The 18,549-nt window shown below is 50.0% G+C and overlaps 8 protein-coding genes across 8 annotated transcripts; 5 read left to right on the forward strand and 3 right to left on the reverse strand.

Annotated features, from left to right (window-relative positions):
- Positions 1-35: 35 nt before the first annotated feature.
- Positions 36-861, reverse strand: BGZ61DRAFT_40242 (uncharacterized protein). The gene has a single exon (XM_046243089.1). The coding sequence runs from the start codon at positions 711-713 to the stop codon at positions 201-203; it is 513 nt and encodes a 170-aa protein (XP_046103621.1). The 5' UTR covers positions 714-861; the 3' UTR covers positions 36-200.
- Positions 862-1,851: 990 nt separating this feature from the next.
- BGZ61DRAFT_40246 (uncharacterized protein) lies at positions 1,852-3,800 on the forward strand. Its single transcript, XM_046243091.1, has 2 exons — positions 1,852-3,703; positions 3,759-3,800. Exon 1 carries the CDS (start codon positions 2,136-2,138, stop codon positions 3,498-3,500), a length of 1,365 nt encoding a protein of 454 aa, XP_046103622.1. The 5' UTR covers positions 1,852-2,135; the 3' UTR covers positions 3,501-3,703; positions 3,759-3,800.
- Positions 3,801-4,073: 273 nt separating this feature from the next.
- Positions 4,074-5,722, forward strand: BGZ61DRAFT_452940 (luciferase-like domain-containing protein). The gene has a single exon (XM_046246015.1). The coding sequence runs from the start codon at positions 4,486-4,488 to the stop codon at positions 5,587-5,589; it is 1,104 nt and encodes a 367-aa protein (XP_046103623.1). The 5' UTR covers positions 4,074-4,485; the 3' UTR covers positions 5,590-5,722.
- Positions 5,723-6,419: 697 nt separating this feature from the next.
- Positions 6,420-8,717, reverse strand: BGZ61DRAFT_40258 (kinase-like domain-containing protein). Its single transcript, XM_046243094.1, has 4 exons — positions 8,450-8,717; positions 7,589-8,392; positions 6,782-7,531; positions 6,420-6,726 (listed from the first exon to the last, which is right to left on the reverse strand). The coding sequence occupies exons 1-4, from the start codon at positions 8,552-8,554 to the stop codon at positions 6,529-6,531; spliced, it is 1,857 nt and encodes a 618-aa protein (XP_046103624.1). The 5' UTR covers positions 8,555-8,717; the 3' UTR covers positions 6,420-6,528.
- Positions 8,718-8,954: 237 nt separating this feature from the next.
- BGZ61DRAFT_352966 (kinase-like domain-containing protein) lies at positions 8,955-10,853 on the reverse strand (the record flags this gene model as incomplete). Its single annotated transcript, XM_046240467.1, has 2 exons — positions 8,955-9,746; positions 9,819-10,853. Coding segments are annotated over 2 exons (1,827 nt in total), but the record flags the coding sequence as incomplete, so codon positions are not given.
- Positions 10,854-12,761: 1,908 nt separating this feature from the next.
- Positions 12,762-13,977, forward strand: BGZ61DRAFT_391426 (uncharacterized protein; the record flags this gene model as incomplete). Its single annotated transcript, XM_046242826.1, has 2 exons — positions 12,762-13,230; positions 13,506-13,977. Coding segments are annotated over exons 1-2 (840 nt in total), but the record flags the coding sequence as incomplete, so codon positions are not given.
- A 49-nt stretch (positions 13,978-14,026) lies between these two features.
- On the forward strand, positions 14,027-16,088 carry BGZ61DRAFT_452944 (uncharacterized protein; the record flags this gene model as incomplete). Its single annotated transcript, XM_046246016.1, has 4 exons — positions 14,027-14,094; positions 14,167-14,355; positions 14,421-14,617; positions 14,687-16,088. Coding segments are annotated over exons 2-4 (1,590 nt in total), but the record flags the coding sequence as incomplete, so codon positions are not given.
- A 1,368-nt stretch (positions 16,089-17,456) lies between these two features.
- Positions 17,457-18,545, forward strand: BGZ61DRAFT_353843 (heme-containing dehydratase protein; the record flags this gene model as incomplete). The annotated part of the gene is made up of 1 exon (XM_046240558.1): positions 17,457-18,545. One exon carries the CDS (start codon positions 17,457-17,459, stop codon positions 18,543-18,545), a length of 1,089 nt encoding a protein of 362 aa, XP_046103628.1.
- Positions 18,546-18,549: the final 4 nt, after the last annotated feature.

An 18,549-nucleotide genomic window follows, 5' to 3' on the forward strand; every position in this document is an offset into this window, starting at 1 on the left:
ACAAAGATCCTAAAACGTATCAAATCCAACCTCCCAAAACTCCCAGTGGCATTATCATATGTCGGTCATTAATCAGAATCGCTGCTGGAGCTGCTGCTAGAGCCGCCACCGCTTCTGCTCTTGTACTTCTTGTTCTTCTTCGGCTTCTTGTGTCTGTGGCATTTGTTAGTAATCGGGCTACGGCATGTATCCGGAAAAACTCACTTCTTCATCTTGTTCTCTAGAACATTGGCGCCGATAGCACCAGCTGCCGCGGCACCGAGACTGCCCATCAGACCGGTTCCGGCAGTATGGGCGGCCCACGCTGCGGCTCCGCCTCCGACGAGGGTGGCGCCGAGGCCTCGCTCGCCATCAGGGCCGACCTGACCGGGCTGGCCTGGCTGGCCGGGATATTGGCCGGGGGGGCCCTGGTAGCCCTGCTGTGCGCCATATTGGGGGTTGTGTCCGCCCTGCTGCGGCGGGTAGCTTCCTCGCTGGTCGTGGCCCTGCTGCTGAGGAGGAGCGCCGTACGCGGGCTGGCCAGGCGGAGGGGAGTTGTAGCTGGGCTGGGGAGAGTGGGAGGCGTAGCTGGGCTGCTGAGGGGGACCCGACTGATAGCCTCCGTGGCCCTGGGGCGGCCCGTTGTAGCCTTGGTGAGGCTGGGAGTATTGTTGCTGGAGGCGCACGTTAGCATGTTGGCGAGGAGAGAGCGGATCGCTCGGGAATGAAGTCATCCGGGTCGACGAACCTGCTGAGGGTAGCCTTGCTGCTGGCCGTAGCCGTGGTCCTGTTGACCGTATTGCGGCTGCTGCTGATTGTAGCCCTGCTGGTTGTAGCCTTGCTGCTGGCCGTATTGCTGCTGCTGGGGGTAGCCGCCGCCGCCGCCGCCTCCACCGTAGTAATCCTGGGACGACATTCTGCTGGGTGTGGTGTGGATGTGCTGGGAGCGTGCGAACCGATGGACGAGCGATGGATGAATGCGTGATGATCGAAGGGAAGAGGGTTGAAAGAGGAGTAAGCTCGGTAGGTATTATAGCAAATAGCTCAAGGTGTGTCTAGTGTGCCTCAGCTGATTAACCTGAATAACCAGGCGGCACGTCATGGGTCCATGCAGGCGCAGTGACTGCGGCGGCATCGTGCTCCAGCCTCCGGCCTCCAGCGCTTCATCAGCCACATGAGAGCCGAATACCCGCGTTTTGAGGTGGCAGCACGGCGTAGGACACCAGCTACACACACACAAACTGATGGCGAGAATGCCTTGCTTGTGGCTGAGGTGCATGGATTCAGCCCGCATGCGTCCTAGGCCCAGGGTCCCCCGCAGGCGGCATCCCCGAGCGCCGGGAAAAGCCAAGACAGTGACATGCTGCTGGGTGCCAAGTCGCTCTTGGCGATCTGGAGCGAGGTTGTTCAATGGAGCAGAAAAGCTTATGTCGGTGAATAGGTGCGCGAGCCCTATTTCTAGGGTTTACTTTTGGTTATTTGGATTCTTATCTGCACCGTCATTCGGGGTTTGTTATTCTCCAACTTGTCGTCTTTGCTCAGCCCTAACGCCCCCCTGCATCATCACGTCCAAGGCAACCTGCCCCTACGTACGTCTGTTGCGCCATATTGCCACTGCCGCGACATCAAGCTCGTTATTATTTCAGAACATGAGCGCCATTACAGTGCCTAGTGTCTCACAGGAGCATCTCGCGCTGTGCAGTAATTAAGAGCGGCTGAAATGCTTTCCATCACTTTCTTCAAGAGAGGGGGTAAGATGTTGTAGCGGGCCCTCGACCCCTCCTTCGCGCAATCCTGCGGCGGGGTAACCGCTCCCTAGCCTCCGCGGCGGCTCCAAACCAAGCGGCCAGGTGGGCAATGTCTAGTGATCTATGCTTCTCGAAGATATAATGTGAACTTTAAAAGGCTTTTTATTAGAAACCAAGACTAGCATTACATATGGGCTTTTAGCAGATAATCTCTTCCATCTCCTCTCTCTCCTCAACGGCTTTGCTGACCAAGGTAATGCGGGGTATCCAAGCTATTTGCACTTTGTTTGCGCCTTAGCCCTAAGGCAGCATGTCTTACTGCGTCGCCTTCGGCTTCATCTCGCTGGCCTCGCGAGTATTCGTCGCCCTTCATGAATACTGATTTGGCACGGATATCACCAAACGTCAATGCCTTATCCTCCTTCGTCTGCATCTGGCGGGTTCAAAATGACCAACCTCCTTGATCTCCCTACCGAGGTCCTCCAGGAAATATGCAAAGCCTTATCTCCAACCCACATCCATGGATCTCTTCAACACATTGAAAACATGCGGTTCAACAGAGTGCTTATCAGCGCACTCTCCGGGCTTTCTCAAACGTGCTGGACCTTCCGAAATCTAGCCCAGCCGATGCTGTACTATTGCCCCCTTACTGCGGGCAGTGGATTCATCTCCCTCGTTCGAACGCTTTGCGAGCGACCGGATCTCGCGCAAATGGTTCGAGTGCTGAGAGTCAACGGGCCTTGGCATTTGAAACGAGGCCATGTTATTTCTGCAAACGATGTGGCGTTTTTCAACATTGCACTGTCAAAGTGCCGAGGAGTCGACGGGCAACCGATCCAAGTTTCTCAGAACTGGCACTTGACAGTCCGACCCCAGCCTTTGATCCACTCTGAAACCGAACTATTCCAGTATGATCCCCGTATGGCTCTATCCGCGCTGGCTCTGGCACAGATAACCAACGTTTTGCGGCTTGAGGTCGGGGCTTATGATGACGAACCGTTATCTTTTATGTTCTGCCGTCCTGGATCTTTCCCACGCCTTCGGGAGTTATATCTTGAGCACGGAGCCGCACGCAGGGGCGAGGATCTCAACGCTGTGGATAGTCTCCTGCAAGCAGCGCCGGCCTTGAGCTCCTTGGAGGCGTGCCGGATTAATTCTGCTTCAGACTTCATCCGCCACGACAATGTGGTCGAAGTGACGCTGAGAAACAACAACCTGGACTTCGGATCGCTTCAGACAATCATGCGCCAATTTAGGAACTTGCAAACTTTCTCATATCGAGCTTGGAACTTCCCCATGTACGATCTCAACCAGGCCACACCACAGGAGATTTCTCAAGCCCTGCTTATAAGAGCAGACACTCTTCGAAACGTGTCGCTCTGGTTCACGTCTGAGGGTATTCCGCCTGAAAACATGACTGAGACATGGCTCGTGTCAAGTCTCAAGGAGATGCAGCTTCTCGAAAGGCTAGAAGTCGATGGCTGTGGCCTGCACAATTCGAGGGGTCGCAATCCAACCACAGGGGACTTACTGACAGACTTTCTCCCGTCTTCTATCCAGAGCTTGACGATCGACAGTATTTTTGACAAGCAGCTCTCGGATATCCTGAACCTGGCTCGAAAAGCCTCCAGCTGCTTTCCGAGCCTCCGGGACGTTTGCTTGGCAGGCTTGTCGGAGGAGAACCACGACACGATTCGGGTAGCGTTTGAAGCCATTGGAGTCAGAACCGATGTAAAAGTTGGCTCTGTCTCAAAGTTTTATTACCGCAGTTAGCCAGCACAAGCATAAAAGTAACCATACACTGTCTGATAAAGTGTCTCAGAATACGTTTGGTTTGAGTGAGTCCATTTGGCAGAGTAACTCGGGCACTGGAAAGGACATAAAATTTAGCGGGATACAATGGGGTTTCCGAATCAAAAAGACTGATGCTACCATCCCACCATCCCACTCGGTTGGAGTCGCCTGCGGATACAAAAGTGAGGTTATACTTAGGCTGTCGGCGTTCCTCAATCACGTTTCTGACCCCACCAGGTTATTATCGCACCAGATGCCCACCATCCCACCGGCTCATGCCACCAGACTGCAGCATCGGCAGGTGCTTTTAATCCCGGATGCAGTCTCAGAGACCAATAGAGATCCCTGCGTTGCGATTCAGCGTCGTCTGCCTGCGTCAGATCCGCGCCGGCGCTGGCCGCGTGCAACCACCTTGTGGATCACTCGCCATCTGACGCCATCGCGGAGCAATCCAAAGAGTCGCATTGGGGCCATAGCTTCAATTGCGGGGTCGTTCGACAGGCCCGTTGGAACCCACAGACGATGGTGCATTACGTCCGGCTCCGAGTTGGAGGGGTTCGGAGTAGAATGGGGGTTAAACGTGTTGAGGGTGATGGCGATATGATGCTCTCGGACCTTCCAATATCTGGTTCGCGAGAAACGGAAACTTGTAGCAGCTCTATACGCCCTCATTGCTTTCTAGTGCAAACTCGAGAAAATACCAGATCCTAATTGAATTTTCAATCGTTTCTCAATTGCACCCGGCGCTGATCTTATCCCGTTCGGCCGACATCGGTAGTGGTGGTAAGGCGTGATCCTTCAGCAGTTGTCGCAATAATTTCGCCATTACGGAGATTAATAATTCGCTAGTGCAGACGCGGGCAACGACACCTCCTCCGTGGCAGGTCAAGATATAAAGCGAGCCTCAAGGAGATGATTTCAGATCGTAGAAGACACCAAAACATCAACAACTTCAGCATTCAAGATGACTACCGAATTTATTAGCGTCACTTTCCCCAACGCCTCGACGGAGCTTGCCCCGATCCCTGGCGCTGGCATTGACCCTGATTATCTCATCCGCTATGCCCGCTCGCTGGACGACCATGAGTTCAACTACACTCTCATTCCTTACGGCTCGCCCTCGTTTGATCCTTTCACGATTGGCGCAACCATTGTTGCCGTGACCAAGAACATCAAGATCATCATCGCCCTGCGCCCCAACACCGTTTATCCCACCGTTGCCGCCAAGGCGCTGGCAACTCTGGACCAGCTGAGCAAGGGCCGAGTCGTTGTTCATTTTATTGCCGGTGGAAATGACGCCGAGCAGGCCCGTGAGGGTGACTTCCTGAACAAGGATGAGCGATACGAGCGCCAAGAGGAGTACATCAAGATCGTTCGCAAGGTGTGGACGTCGACCGAGGCATTCGACTGGGACGGCAAGTACTACAAGTTCAAGGACTTCAAGAGCACCGTCCGACCCACGAATGGCACCATCCCCGTCTCTGTGGGAGGATCTTCAGACGCCGCCTACCGCCAGGGCGGCGCTCTCGCCGACATCTTCGGCCTCTGGGGTGAGCCCCTCAAGGAGACCAAGGAGCAGATCGACCGCATCTACGCCGAGTCTGACAAGGCTGGCCGTCCCAAGGAGGACCGACCTCGCATCTGGGTGACCTTCCGACCCATCGTCGCCGAGACTGATGATCTCGCCTGGGCCAAGGCCCACCGCACCCTGGACATTCTCAAGCAGAACCGCGAGAAGGGCCAGAGCAGAGTTCCCCTCAACGCCCCCCCGCCTCAGAACGTTGGATCCCAGCGACTTCTCGATATCGCTACCCGAGGCGAGGTTCAGGACCGCGCTCTCTGGTACCCGACTGTTACTGCTACCGGCGCACAAGGTGCCTCAACTGCCCTGGTTGGATCTTACCAGACGGCTGCCGACTCTATCCTGGACTACGTCGACCTCGGTGCTACTCTTATTTCCATCCGTGGTTACGACAACTTGAATGATTCCATCGACTACGGACGGTACATTCTTCCCAAGGTGCGAGCAGGTTTGAAGGAGCGCGAGAACGCCAAGAAGGCGGCTTGATCGACTGGCTTGATCGACATGGCTGTATCAGAATCCAGATCAAGGAGCAAAGATGTAAAACCTAGAATGATTAACAACTATACTCCGTTTCATCGGGAGCGATATTATGAATTTAATGAAAGACAATAACCCATTTGTTCGTCCTTAACCCACATCAAACTGTGACAAAAAGGATAAGATGCATTTCAAGTTAGAGAGCGAAGACCTTTGCCGATTGAGCAACTAGTTAAGTAATGACAGAAGAAGCTTAGATCGCTCTGGCTTGGCAAATGGAATCTAGAAGCTCCTTGGATCAACCACAACACAGATGAGAGATAATGTGAACATGCAGGAGTATTATAAAACGTGTCGGTGATTTAGTGACAAGTTGCGAGAGAGAGATTAAGGTAAACTGCAGCCACGAAATGGAGCATGAACCGTAAGCCTAAAATAATCAATAGACGGCTTTGAAATGCACCCAGAAAAGACCGCGTGAGTTCCATGATAATGCTTCTCATGTTGTCGGAAATGATTCAAGACTGTGAAAGCGCTAAGTTCCTATTAGTCATAAATATGATGAAGAGCAACTATCCGTGATCGCCTCTGCGATCAGACTGGCCGGTTTATGTAAGTAGTAGGATCAGGCTGTTTTACCAAACCACACCGATGCTGGAGCTGATAGACATGTGAATATAAGTAGGCTATTATTCATGGTTTGATGCTGGTTGGTAAGGCAAGTTCCTTGATCGATCGTTACAATGGATATAGTGACCATGCTCGGGCTTTTACCAGTTGGGCAACGGCATTTTCATGATGCAAGTCCTTGCGAGGACTAAGAAGGAACTAGATTCATTATATACAACTCTATCAAGTTCTCAACCTAACCTCGCAGCATACCTTAAACAATTGAACGCTCGACTGCTTCAGTGCGCAGAGATGACCTGTAATGATGCACTTTGCCTACGGAGGTGCATTTGTAGTTTCCCGGACGCACCGCTCGTACATCAGGGCGAGTCTCTCCGAGAGCTCGCTACTACCCAGTCGGCTTCGCCCCCAAGGTTCCGTTTGTTCAATTTTTATCATGCTTTGCTGGATAATATCTAGAAACTCGTGAAAGTAAGTGGCCTGCTTACAGAGTGTATGCAGTTCGGCGAAACACTATCCATAATTCAGGTTAGTTAGGTTACTCTGACCTGAGAGAATACAAACTAACCTTGATGACTGATGACTTGACCCTCGGGTACGTCAAATTTGTATCCTCTTCATTAACCAATTCAAAGAAACAGTCGCTTTTAAAATGACGGTCGGGGTCTTGCTCCACCCTTTCGAGGCAGAAGTGTTGCAACAGTCGCTCGCCTCCTAAGAGCCAGGTAGCGAACTCGAGATACACACAGCCAAGCGACCAGATGTCGAAGGACGAGTTAGGTTTGCTACCGAGCATATCGCCATCAGGTGCTCCATACGTCGGTGACATAGCCATACGTGCCGATGGCACAACACGCAAGCTCGCAGTGCCAAAATCAGATATCTTGAGAGTACCCATGTCATTCAGGTATCTCGGTTTGGAAAACCAGAGGATATTTTGCGTTGAGATGTCGCCGTGGTACCCAAAGAATGGGGGACTGGAACTGGTTTGACCCACTTGCTGGTTCTCAGGCAACGACCCAATGTGATGAATAACTGAAAGTCCCTCGGCGATGCCTTGGCATTGTTCGGCCACCCACAGCATCGTTGTCCTATCGAAGGCTGGTTTAGGTTTTACTTTCTCCCAGTATTCCAATAGATTTGCGTCAGCCCAGTGAAATATCACATTGAACTCCCCATGCTGCTCGTAGGATGCCAAGAGAGATATGAGATGTGGATGAGAAGCCCGATTTAGCATTTTTAGCACCTCGACTTCTTTGTCGAAAGACTTTCGGTTCCTACTGTATAGACGCTTGACAGCAAATCCCTGATGCGGCTCCTGGTGATAGTGTTAGAGGCAGATTCCGATGGCAATGTCAGAAATGGCGGATCATACCTCAGCAGAGTCAAGGTTGTTATGATCGGGGTGTATGAAAACCTTGAATACCCGCGAAAATCCTCCTTCGTTTTCACTTCGAGCGGATACATATGGAAGAATGACGTCCGGTGAAAGCACATAGTGCACGGGAATATTGTCAGAAGCTCTCGAAAAAACGGGGGCGATCATCGTCCATTGCCATTCGGCGAATCGAGACATATCGCTCTGCTTCCATCCTCTCAAGCAACGTAAAGGAAGGTCTGCGGCATGTTTGCGGCGAAGATCAAAGGCTTTGCGTCCATGCTCTCCTCGAGTTTCAATAAGTGGTAGATCCGCATCGCAAACACCTTCTCCGACAAAGTCCCAGATCCGAGAGGATTCGTGGATCAAGACCAAGATGGCGAATATCTTTCGGAACGATTTTTTGAGTCGTTTCGGACGGTCTCCCTGCGATCCAGAAAATACGATCCCGCATATCTCTAAGGCGCAAGACTTGATGTCTTTGGCGTTGCGTGCAGCTGCTCCACCCATCGAGAGGTAACTGCGCCATGTTCTTCTTTCGTCTTTTACCAACTGCTTCTGAACAGACTTCTCGTTGATAAGCCGTAACAATCCCCCCCTCGGAAGAAACGCCATTCTCTGTGTTGGGTTAGATACCATCGCTTGGAACAATTGATTTTGCAGACTGCCATGCAATTTATGGTGACTGTTTTGCGAAGCGGTCGGCACCAGAGCATGGTTGTGGGTGTCGATGATATTTTTGGGGTCTGTTGCTTCGCCGGGACGACTCATGCTCCCCATGGATAGCCTATGCTGCAGTTTCTATTATCCCAGTTAGCAAGGAAATGACTTGGGTCTTGATGTAGAAAGCCACCTTGCCCGCAAATTCCGTCTTATCATCGTCCCATTGGACACGGCGTTGGTATGGAATCTTATGTTGCGCTTCTGTCGGAAGGTCGAAGCCACGTAGCCGTATATCCACATCTTTACCAGTTGCCGATAGAGAGTCAGCCCCTCGAGAAACGACCCCAATGTGAATAGCCCTTGTATTTCCGTTCGAAGTAATGCACGTGAAACCAAACGATTTGTTTGACATGTGGTGGAAATGAAGAGACAATAAGTATGGCATCAACACATCTGGACCGGCAGGAGACGAAGCTGTGGACTCCACAACCCAATAGCTGTCGTGACCAGTGTCTCTGGCCAGGATCATTTCCAGATGTTCACATAGTTCCGCGGCCCCGGCCCGGTGAGACCCCGGAACGATCTTAACGGAGCCCGGGAGATTGATTTCGACATGGTCGATTTTGATGTTCGAAACGACATCGCAACCTGGTGAATCGTTCGGTATCGGATTACTCAACGTGGCATCGGGGGTGAGTTGGACCACTAGGAGTTTGTTCCGAACAATCGCTAGAAGGTCACCAAGAGCGGTTTTAACTTCGCCTCCTGCCTGCTTAGCCATGATATCCATCCACCTCACCACTGCCTCCTTAATTCTAGGAACTGTTACTCCGTTTTCGATTCCCAGCTCGTAAAATGGGCCACCATGTGTAGAGTTCCCAATCGTGTCGTGGCTGAAGTTGATTAACCCCTCCCTACCATGAAGAAGCCAAACCGTGAACTCTAGAATGATGCAGCCAATGGCCCACATGTCATACAGGCGAGACCGAGAAGTATTGATTTCCGGTGGCTCATAGCGTAGAGTGCCTTGCCTGGTAGTTGTCGGCTCGGCTCGCAGTTCGGTCACGGTGGTGTGACGCCTTGCAAGTCCCCAATCACCCAGCTTTAGCGTTCCGATGAGATTATCACTCTTACCCATGAATCTCAAGATATTTTCCGGTTTGATATCTCCATGTCGAACTCCATCTGCGTGTGCCACACAAAGAGCACTGGTAAGACCAAGGAGTTGCTGGATGACTAGTTTGATCAACTCAGGGCTGGGAATCGGGTTCGGGTGAGCCATCCACAGCTCTCGAAGATTCCCACCATCGGCCCATTCAAGCATCAGGTAATGATCTTCGGCACCACGAGCGCCCTTTTTGAATGCAGCCATGGCCTGGACGATGTGCGACTGCTGGAGAGAATGTACCCAATGCATAGCGCCCAATTCCCCAGCCCAATTGTCAACGTGACGAATCTGCTTGAGGGCAAAAAGCTCAGGGTATGGAACTGTCTGTAGAACAAGAGTTAGCATTTGTTATTGTATATGGAGTGCCAAGTTGTTTGCTATTCTGCAGATTCTCACCGATTGCTTCTGATCCTTGAAGTGCGCTTCGTGAACCTTGACCTTGAAAACTCGGCTGAAAGCACCCTCCTTATACTGATCGCTTTTTTCGACAACTGGGATGATGGAACGAGGGCCGAAATCATAGAAGAACCGATCGGTCGAAAACACAGGGGCTAAAAACCTCCATTGGGCTTGGCAAAGATTGTAAAAGGTCACTGGAGTCCACAACTCATACCAGCCTTCCAATTTATCTTTGGATGGCATGAAATGCTCATGATCTAGGTCCGTGATTGGGAGGTCGGTATCTTGTAGGTTGTTGACTTCAAACGATCTCATCGCACGGGATAGAGTCTCCCCTTCGAGACCACTATAGATCGCAATCAGGAACAGTTTTCGGGCCTTGTTGACTATGAAATTGACCAATTGGTCGCTCTCAATCATGTTTGCTGTGCCTATGGCGTCAACGACAGATGTGCGGTCAAGAATGCGGTCGATTGAGCCCTCTGGCAAAAAGTGCTCAGGCCGGTTGTCGAATGTACTCTGGACAAAGTGCTCAAGAATTCTCTGGTAGATTGGTTCTCTGATCTCGGGAGTTTCGACAGCGTCTTGTCCACTAGTTTCCCCTGACGGGAGTACTGAGATTGCCGGAGCTATTTCCTTTGACGCTATTGTGATCTTCTTCAAGCGCCAGTCGTCCTGGAGAATAGAATGCTTTTGGTAGAGGTCTATCGTCTGCCGCACAACATCGTTCAGCTTTGAACAATATTGACTATTCTTTTCCCCGTATTTGAGATGCGCAAGGGTAGCTGTCAGCTCAGCCAGAAATTCTATTTGGACTTCCGTATCTGCTTCAATGGTCAATGGGATGACATTTCTCAGACTGTCCCCGAATCGAGTCGTGAATCGGTTTGTCCTCCTCCCAATCTTGTTCAAACGAAGGGTTGTCACGATCTGGATGTATGGGCCGAGATCGGTTACTGACAAGACCTGATTCAGAAGAGTCTCAGCTGTATCATAGTCTGCCAACCCAATGTGGGTGTCTGCCACGGCCATTTTGACGAGGATACTGTCGAAGCGGTCTCCAAGGTGCGCCTCGTTTCTTGACTGAGTCAGACCCAGTCCCCGAGCCTGATGCCGTTTGCTATCTTGAATCACATTGCTGGAGTTGAATAGCTCGGCAGACAAAAGACCGTAAACAACCGACTCTGTTGGCTTGAAGTTGGGTGCATCATCCGAAGCCATGGCTGCCAAGGATCTTTCGAGAAGAGTACTGCCATTACCCTGATACCCTAAGGCATTGAAGGCAATACCGAGCGAACTTTGAATTGACCAAGGGAATTTTTCAAGCAAATCCTCCTTCTTTGCCGTCGCGGCGAAAACGAGACTGTATGCGGCTCTGCCCATGGTGCTCTCCTTCAATCCCCTCAACCTCCCCTGTTCGAGCCACATATTTGAGACGGAGGAATACCAGTCCGGGATGATATATGCTGATTTCGTGTGAGTGCGCGCAATGGCAAATCCAATGAGAGACCAGAGGAAACTGCTTTCTTGCAGCCAAGGAGTTCCCGTAATCATTTTGTCCAACTTGGCCTCCGTGCCAGTTTCCGCAGAAAGTGCACTTAATGCGCCAGGAAGAAGGTTGAACCATGCAGGGAAATCACCAAATAAGGCGTCCCAGTCGATCATGTCAGTCACGAATCCCAAATGCATTAGATGGAATGGGAGTTCCAATAAAGCACTGTTGAATCGCCGGTCAACGGTGAGTTTGATCCTGTAGTACAGATTTAGCCACTGCCATAAGTTTTCCTGTGAATAGCTGTCAAAATACATACATTAGGGACATGGTTTGAAGATATCCAGACTCAGCTCGCACTAAGTAAGGAATGACGGTGGATTTGAGAATATCGCGGCATCGCAGCGAGACCATTTCCCACATGGGTTCAATGTAAGGCTCAGCCAAACTGACAATGACTAGTCTCGCCAATTGCGATCTTGCTTTCAGCAATAAGTTTGTCGGCATTCTAGGTAGGATGCTTCGTAGTTGCTCAGAAAGGCCCAAATAAACGAGACCGTCTTTGACGTTGGCGACCAGCGTCGATTCGGAGAGCAGTCCCTTCAACTCATCCCCCAGATGTAATGTAACCTGTTCAGTGTTGAGTTCATGCGGGGAGCAACAAAACCACGCGAAAATGTCTGAGGGTAACGTTGGTCCATCCCCGGTATCTTTAGCCATCGGGCCAGGTGGCCTATCTTGCCAGAGGCTGAAGAGGTCGAGTGATCTATCTGAGATACCGCAATTTGCGATGACAACTTCACCCGAATCAGTCCACCTAATGCGCGGTACGAAAGGTCTGAGGAAGACAAATGCAGGCACCTCGGGGCTCCTGCTAGCCCCGAGTAAGAGCACCAACATAGTCGCGGCATCGGACAGAGGTATTCCGTTGCGGAACAAGTTCCCATCTCTGGTCGTTATCGCGCTGGTCGTCGCTGTCTCCGTGGTCGTCAACTTGGTTGTGTTCTTAATGTTCGGAAGTGCCATAATACGATCTGCCGATGAAGACGGCGAGACTTCCAAGTTGGTCTTGATGTGTATCGCCGCTAACCTGCCAACTGGGTTGCTGGTATGTTCTTATTTTGTGTCGGTAGTCTGCTCAATCTTGCCGCGGCGTATGGCGTTCCAACAAGCTATCACGTTCTTGAGGCTTTAATTAGGAACTTGTGATGAATACTGCCAAAGAAAACTCGGATCTGGTCAGTGGCTATCCGCCGATAACTCCGCACTTGTTACGTCATTGTGCTGATGGTGGCTGGACTGAAATGGGTCGTGGCAGTTGATGATTCGGTGGATATGGCACAAGTTGCGTTGGCAGAACAGGGCTGAGAAAACCATTGAAAGCCACGTGAGCAGATAACAACCGGCTGTGTTTTAACAATTAAATAAGGCTCCGAATGTGAGCATTCGTTTCTTTGCCAAGTTGACACGCGATTGCTACGTCAAAGTCGTTGAGACTATCGCCCTGGCCTTATCGGCACCACCGCCGTCACTGTTGCTCGCTTTCACCATGAGGAAGAGTACCAGAACGTGCCGCTTGCAAGGGCTCGGGTCGGATGTCACCGAAGATCGCCTGAACCAACTTGCCGAAGACTTATGCGCGAAGCCGCGAGGGCTCAAGACGTCAGTCAAGGCGTCTCTGAATTCAGTCAGCCAAACTTTTGGGCTATCACACGGTGATCAGTCGCCTGTAATTTTGGGCACCAACTTGACGATACGAGACAACGTTCAGACCGCCACTATCACGTACAATTCTCAGACCAAGAAGCAAAGAGCAACGAAATCCTTTCGACCTTCTAATGAGTGCGCAAATGTGGATGACGAGTTTGAAGGAGTGACGGTGCTCTACGGAGGAAATGAAATGCCTATAGATTTAGAGTAAGTGAACCAAATAGCTTTGGCAACACCCAGATGAGTGAGAATCCTTTCCTAGAAGCACCGAGATCATGGGTAGCAGCCTATATCCAAAGCTCCAGCATAATATTTCCTCTCCTCTGTATTTCTTTTCTCGCCGCTCCGCTTTATCTCCCTTCATTATCTCATTGATCACTCGCCCCTAACCCAAATTCATTCCAAAAGAAGTTCCTTCATCTTCAATACATACCATGACATGGCCATTGGGGCATCGGAATACTCACGCATACTCTACACAGCATCTGTGCCGTTCATGGACTCGATGGGCATGCATTCGATACCTGGATGGCAAAAACTAAGATGTGGCTCCGAGACTACTTGCCCCATGAGTTTCCAAAGAGTCGCATAATGACGTTCGGCTACAACTCAAATTTGATGGATGGCAAAAGTATCAACCATGGGTTGAAAGACTTTGCCGATTCGTTAATTGACGGCCTTAAATTTGTCAGAGCTACCGATGACGAGAAACGCCGTCCAGTTTTGTTCATATGTCATTCGATGGGTGGCTTCGTTAGCCGTCTGGCTGTGACTCGCCACTGGCGTTGGAGAGGAGAAGGGATGAAGTACAAATCAGTAAAGTTTGTCAATTATGGCTTTCTGTTTCTGAGTACACCGCACAGCGGTACTAACCTAGCCAACTTTTCTGACTTGGCCCTTGACTTTGCTTCGTTGATGGCAGGTGTGCGCACGAAACTGGTCGAAGAATTAAGAGTATTCAATCCCTCGTTCCAAGAAGTCATCAACGACTGGCAAACCATCAAACCTCAACCCATTGTCCGTTGTCTTTGCGAAACCAACTTGACGAAGACGACAGTTGGAGACAAACAGGTAATTACTGTCACAGAAATCCATGGCTTGAACCAAAATGCAGGAGAAGATTGTATACTAAGTCAACTTCAGATTGTCACTGCTGTGTCTGCTGGCTTCATGGGCATCACGGCTGAGCCCGTTCCAGGGACTGACCACAATAGCGTCTGTCGATTCGAAACCAAATTTGACAAAGGCTATGCCAAGGTCCTTGACACCATCAAAGAACTTAGGAACGAATTGCTGGAGCAAAGTGCTGAAGTTGTCGAGCGCCCTTCAAATGTACAGGAACCGTCTCAGTAATGGGGTGTCATATTATTTTGATGAGCAAGTTTAACCTGCTGTAGGTTTATATGCCTGGTCATATACCTATCTCAGCACCGTCATTTCCTCCCCAAAACAAGCTGTTCTTTTATAACGAGATATCTCGACAACCATCAGCAGGGTTTGTAGGGAGGAACGCCCTCCTAAATGAGATCAGACGTCATTTAGAAGACAACTACAAGGCCAGCAAGATTGCGCTAACTGGAATGGCGGGAGCAGGGTATGTTATAATCATGATGCCATTCTCTTCTGTATTTGATGTCCGCCGATTGACGACAAGCAACCACAGGAAAACAGAAGTGCTACTTCAGCTAGCAGATGAGTACAGCTCTTCTCACAGTGTGTTCATACTGCCCTCATCTGGAGACCAAGACCTCCGAGGTGCAGTGCAAGATGTTGCCATCATGATTGGTCACGACCTAATGGATGGAAACACACGCCAAGGCCTTCAGCTGCAACATTGGAACAGCTTCAGCCCTGAAATAATTGAGCGGATGTTCATGACATGGGTTGATAGGGGAGCTCGATTCCATCCCTGCATCGTTGTGCTCGATGATCTCCACGGCCTCCACGAAGAACAGCATAGGTCCAACATTGCCTTCAAGAACACGACAGTGCTCACTTCAGCAAGAGATCCCATTGAAGCGAAGAAGATGGGCTTTTTGGTCAAACCAGTATCTTCTCTAGACTTGGACGACATGTTGTCGCTGTTTAAACGCAGGGCCAACGAGGCCGGTCTGTCTTCGGTATCCCATACTCAGCACGATGAGCAGCTGAAACTGCTTGCCTACAACCTAGACTGCCATGCCTTTGGAGTCTGCGCTGCCTCGACAGCTCTATATTTCCTGGGACTCGAGAAACCTTTGCTACCAGATGAACACCTTTTGCAGCATCTTATTGACACTCTACAAAGATCGGGGTCGGAGGTTTACGAACGCTTGCTCAGCGTAGAGCTGCCGGAACACGGAAGTCGCTCTATAGTGAAGCTGTACGAGAGCTCGCTGGAGCGCCTGAGAGACTGCTCTGCATCGCAAGCGCCAGACTTGATGGACTTGCTAGAACTCATGGCTTTCTTACAGCCAGCTCCTTTTTTCACGAATATGCGTCAAAAGATTGATATTTTCGACTTCCTTTCTAAAGTCGATGGTCATCTTGATGATATCACAAGGTCTCATCCGGAACTCCGTCTAAGCAATGTGTTCCGGAGGCAGTCAGGGGAAATACTCCACGCATTTGAAAAGGCATCTTTGGGGATCCGAGTCGGCCGACCCATTCTGATACCGGCTCTTTGGCGGACATGTGTATTACAAACCTGCACAGATGAGAGGAGAGAATTTTGGCTCCGACAAATACTCCTTGTGTGTTTTCACATCGGCCGAGCGAGGAATGTCGGAGAATGCGAATCACTGGCTCCATACACAGAAAACTGCCTTCGAATAGCCAACCGATTCAATATCTACCACGCAAGACTACTTCTGGCCGGTCAGGAACAACTGTCCTGGATCAAACAAACTATACAGAGACCTAAGGAAGTGAATTCTCAGGAATTGGATAACTCAAGCCCAGTCACAACAACGCTGCTTCAGTGAAAGGGCATCGGGAGAAATGAATCCTTGTTTTGACTTGCAGAATGACGGGGCTGGCCAAATAACAGGCAGCCATTCTCGATGACAATTCTTGCTAGAATAATATATCCTATTTGTGTACCGCTGATAGGAGAAGATCTGCGTTCATGCGATATGACCCATGTACCCAACACTCTTTCTTAGCTACAGTTATCTCGATCATTAACGATGTGCACACCTATACACGGTGCATTCGAGCAACCCAATACCGAGTTACCGCAGTTACTTCATTACTCCTGGGCTTTTACATCGCGATGGGTTCAATAATTAAGTGTGGAGATATGGATAGCAAGGGTTTTATCAGCTACTACGAGGTGTGAAGGGAAAGAGTATGCAGGTCATGGAGAGATGCTAGCCTTTTTGCAGTTTCTGTACTTCCTTGTTTTCTAGTCTTTACGGCCTATGGGCAAGTTGCATCGATTAATACAACCATTTTCTCTCAACTGCTAATAAGCTTGACTACCTCCCGTATGACCATATGCTCTCGCTGATTGAGAGGCAAAAGGTAATCTAGTAATGATATGGGATCTTCTTGAATCTAGCATTGAACCCAAATAGCAGAACCCTTTATGAAACACGACCAAGACTACAGGCCTACACCCCATCACAAGAGAGTAGTGCGTTTCGCACCCGCGCTTATTGTTATTTGCGCAAACAAATACATATCTCACTCAATCCTGCTGACAATTATCTAATATCTCAGGTAATACAGTTTTTATAAATCTTAATTTACGTATCTATTTCCTAATAACTCCTTGCTTAGACGTAATTCTTTTTAGCTTTATGAAGTTAGATTTACTAATAAAGATAGCCCTGACGCCCACTAATACGTGTATTGAAGAGACCAAGGCGTTGTGTACCCGCCGAATTATTTTGCTCGTTATTCAGTGCAGTTCCCAGTGCTTACCAATTCTCCTAAAGTTATCCCCAGCACCCAGCCATATCTTGACAGCCCTAAATCTTTCTCCTTTTTAGGACTACAGCTATTCTATACTGTACTTCAGCATCATTGAGGTAATTGTAGGCTGGGCTACTTGGGTTAGTCAATAATTTAAGATAAAGCAAGCACAGTTCCAGCTTGCGCATAGTTAAAAGTCCGCTTCTTCTCCTTACAAGTCTAAACGTGAGTATTGTTAGTATGGCCGTTGGGCTAATGATGAAAAGCCGAGCTAATTACCCGTGAGTGAGGAGGTGTGGGCCGCGTGGCAGACCATCTCCGCTCCGGACGATGCAACGCTTGACCAACGAGAACCGAAAGATTACCTGAAGACGCCCTCTCTGCACAAGTCTTGTGCGGGGAACTTCCGCTTCTTCCCATAAACTGAACCGACGTCAGACTCTATAAGAAGCATATTTTCCTGAAGACTGGCTTTTTTTTTTTATAAAAATCCTTTTTATTTTACCCATCAAAATAACCTCCATAGTGCTTTTAGCATGTCGGCCCCAGAACGTACGTATCCACTGCAAAAGCCTAAAAACCATGTTCCTCCGATTCCTCGATACCAACTTGTTCTCGGAACCGAGACAGACCGGGTACAAACGGCATACATAGGCATTCAACAGCATTCGAAATCCGAGGATGCCACGAATGCACGGATCCAGGCAATCAAGATCATTGAGACGTGGCTCCATGGCCAAGATGGCGTGCGCCCTTCCGCGTCAGAGGCATTCACCCTTCTCGATGGAAACGACGGAAAGAATGCCATTATCTGGGTCTGTTACTGGCGAGACGAAGAAAGTTATAAGAAGAGCATGGGATTATTAAATTTGAGGGCTCTTTATTTCAGCTTACCTGCCGCCGGTCGCAAATCCATCGGCATATGGCAGGAGAGTTTCTCTACTCCGGCACCAAGACTGGAGACCAATTACTCTGGCCTCGACTACCTTCCGGGGCTTGCAAGACTACCAGAAACAAGCACGGCTGAGCATTCTCTCTCAGCATACTGGGGAGCAGCAAGAGATCGAATCCCGGACTCTGCCCATGATCTTTTCGACGGGGTAGACGCAGATCGCACTACAACTGTTCCAGCGGGGCTTGGGCAGCATCTTGTTGGAACCAACCATCATAACCTGGTTCACATTCGCTCCGGCCAGTTCTGGGAGAATTGCGACGCGAAAGAGAGTGCCGCATACGAGGAGAAATTAGAGCCCACACTTCGACAAGGTCTGCAGTATCTCTGGGACAACCCCGAGGAAGGCGGCGCAGTTGGACTGCGGTATCTCCAAAACACGGAGAATACCTCGCCTGAGGCGGATGACGATCGGAAGGAATCATGCGTCGCTGGATTCTTTACTAGTCTGGGGCGTTTGGAGGCGTGGGCAAAGACACATCGATCACACCTCGCGATTTATCGGGGAGCGCTGGCGCATGCCAAAATCTTTGGCGATACGAGGAAGTTTCGAACTTGGCATGAGGTTTCAGTGCTCAATGAGGGAGATGCCAGGTTTGAGTACGTCAACTGCGTGCCGAAGACTGGCGTGATTCCCTTCATCCCACTCGCTGCTCAGGATGATGCGCTATAGAGCA

The sequence above is a fragment of the Ilyonectria robusta genome (assembly GCF_021365365.1).
Source record: "Ilyonectria robusta strain PMI_751 chromosome Unknown BGZ61scaffold_11, whole genome shotgun sequence".
Classification (NCBI taxonomy): domain Eukaryota; kingdom Fungi; phylum Ascomycota; class Sordariomycetes; order Hypocreales; family Nectriaceae; genus Ilyonectria; species Ilyonectria robusta.

Bases quoted from the DNA above. Each gene is read 5' to 3' on its own strand.
- BGZ61DRAFT_40242 (XM_046243089.1), bottom strand. From the start codon at position 713: ATGACTTCATTCCCGAGCGATCCGCTCTCTCCTCGCCAACATGCTAAC.
- BGZ61DRAFT_40258 (XM_046243094.1), bottom strand. From the start codon at position 8,554: ATGTGGATATACGGCTACGTGGCTTCGACCTTCCGACAGAAGCGCAAC. The intron at 8,393-8,449 runs GCAAGGTGGCTT...CTGGGATAATAG, and splicing joins TGATAAGACGGAATTTGCGG to AAACTGCAGCATAGGCTATC. The intron at 7,532-7,588 runs GTATGATCCGCC...CACTATCACCAG, and splicing joins ACAACCTTGACTCTGCTGAG to GAGCCGCATCAGGGATTTGC.
- BGZ61DRAFT_40246 (XM_046243091.1), top strand. From the start codon at position 2,136: ATGCCTTATCCTCCTTCGTCTGCATCTGGCGGGTTCAAAATGACCAAC.
- BGZ61DRAFT_452940 (XM_046246015.1), top strand. From the start codon at position 4,486: ATGACTACCGAATTTATTAGCGTCACTTTCCCCAACGCCTCGACGGAG.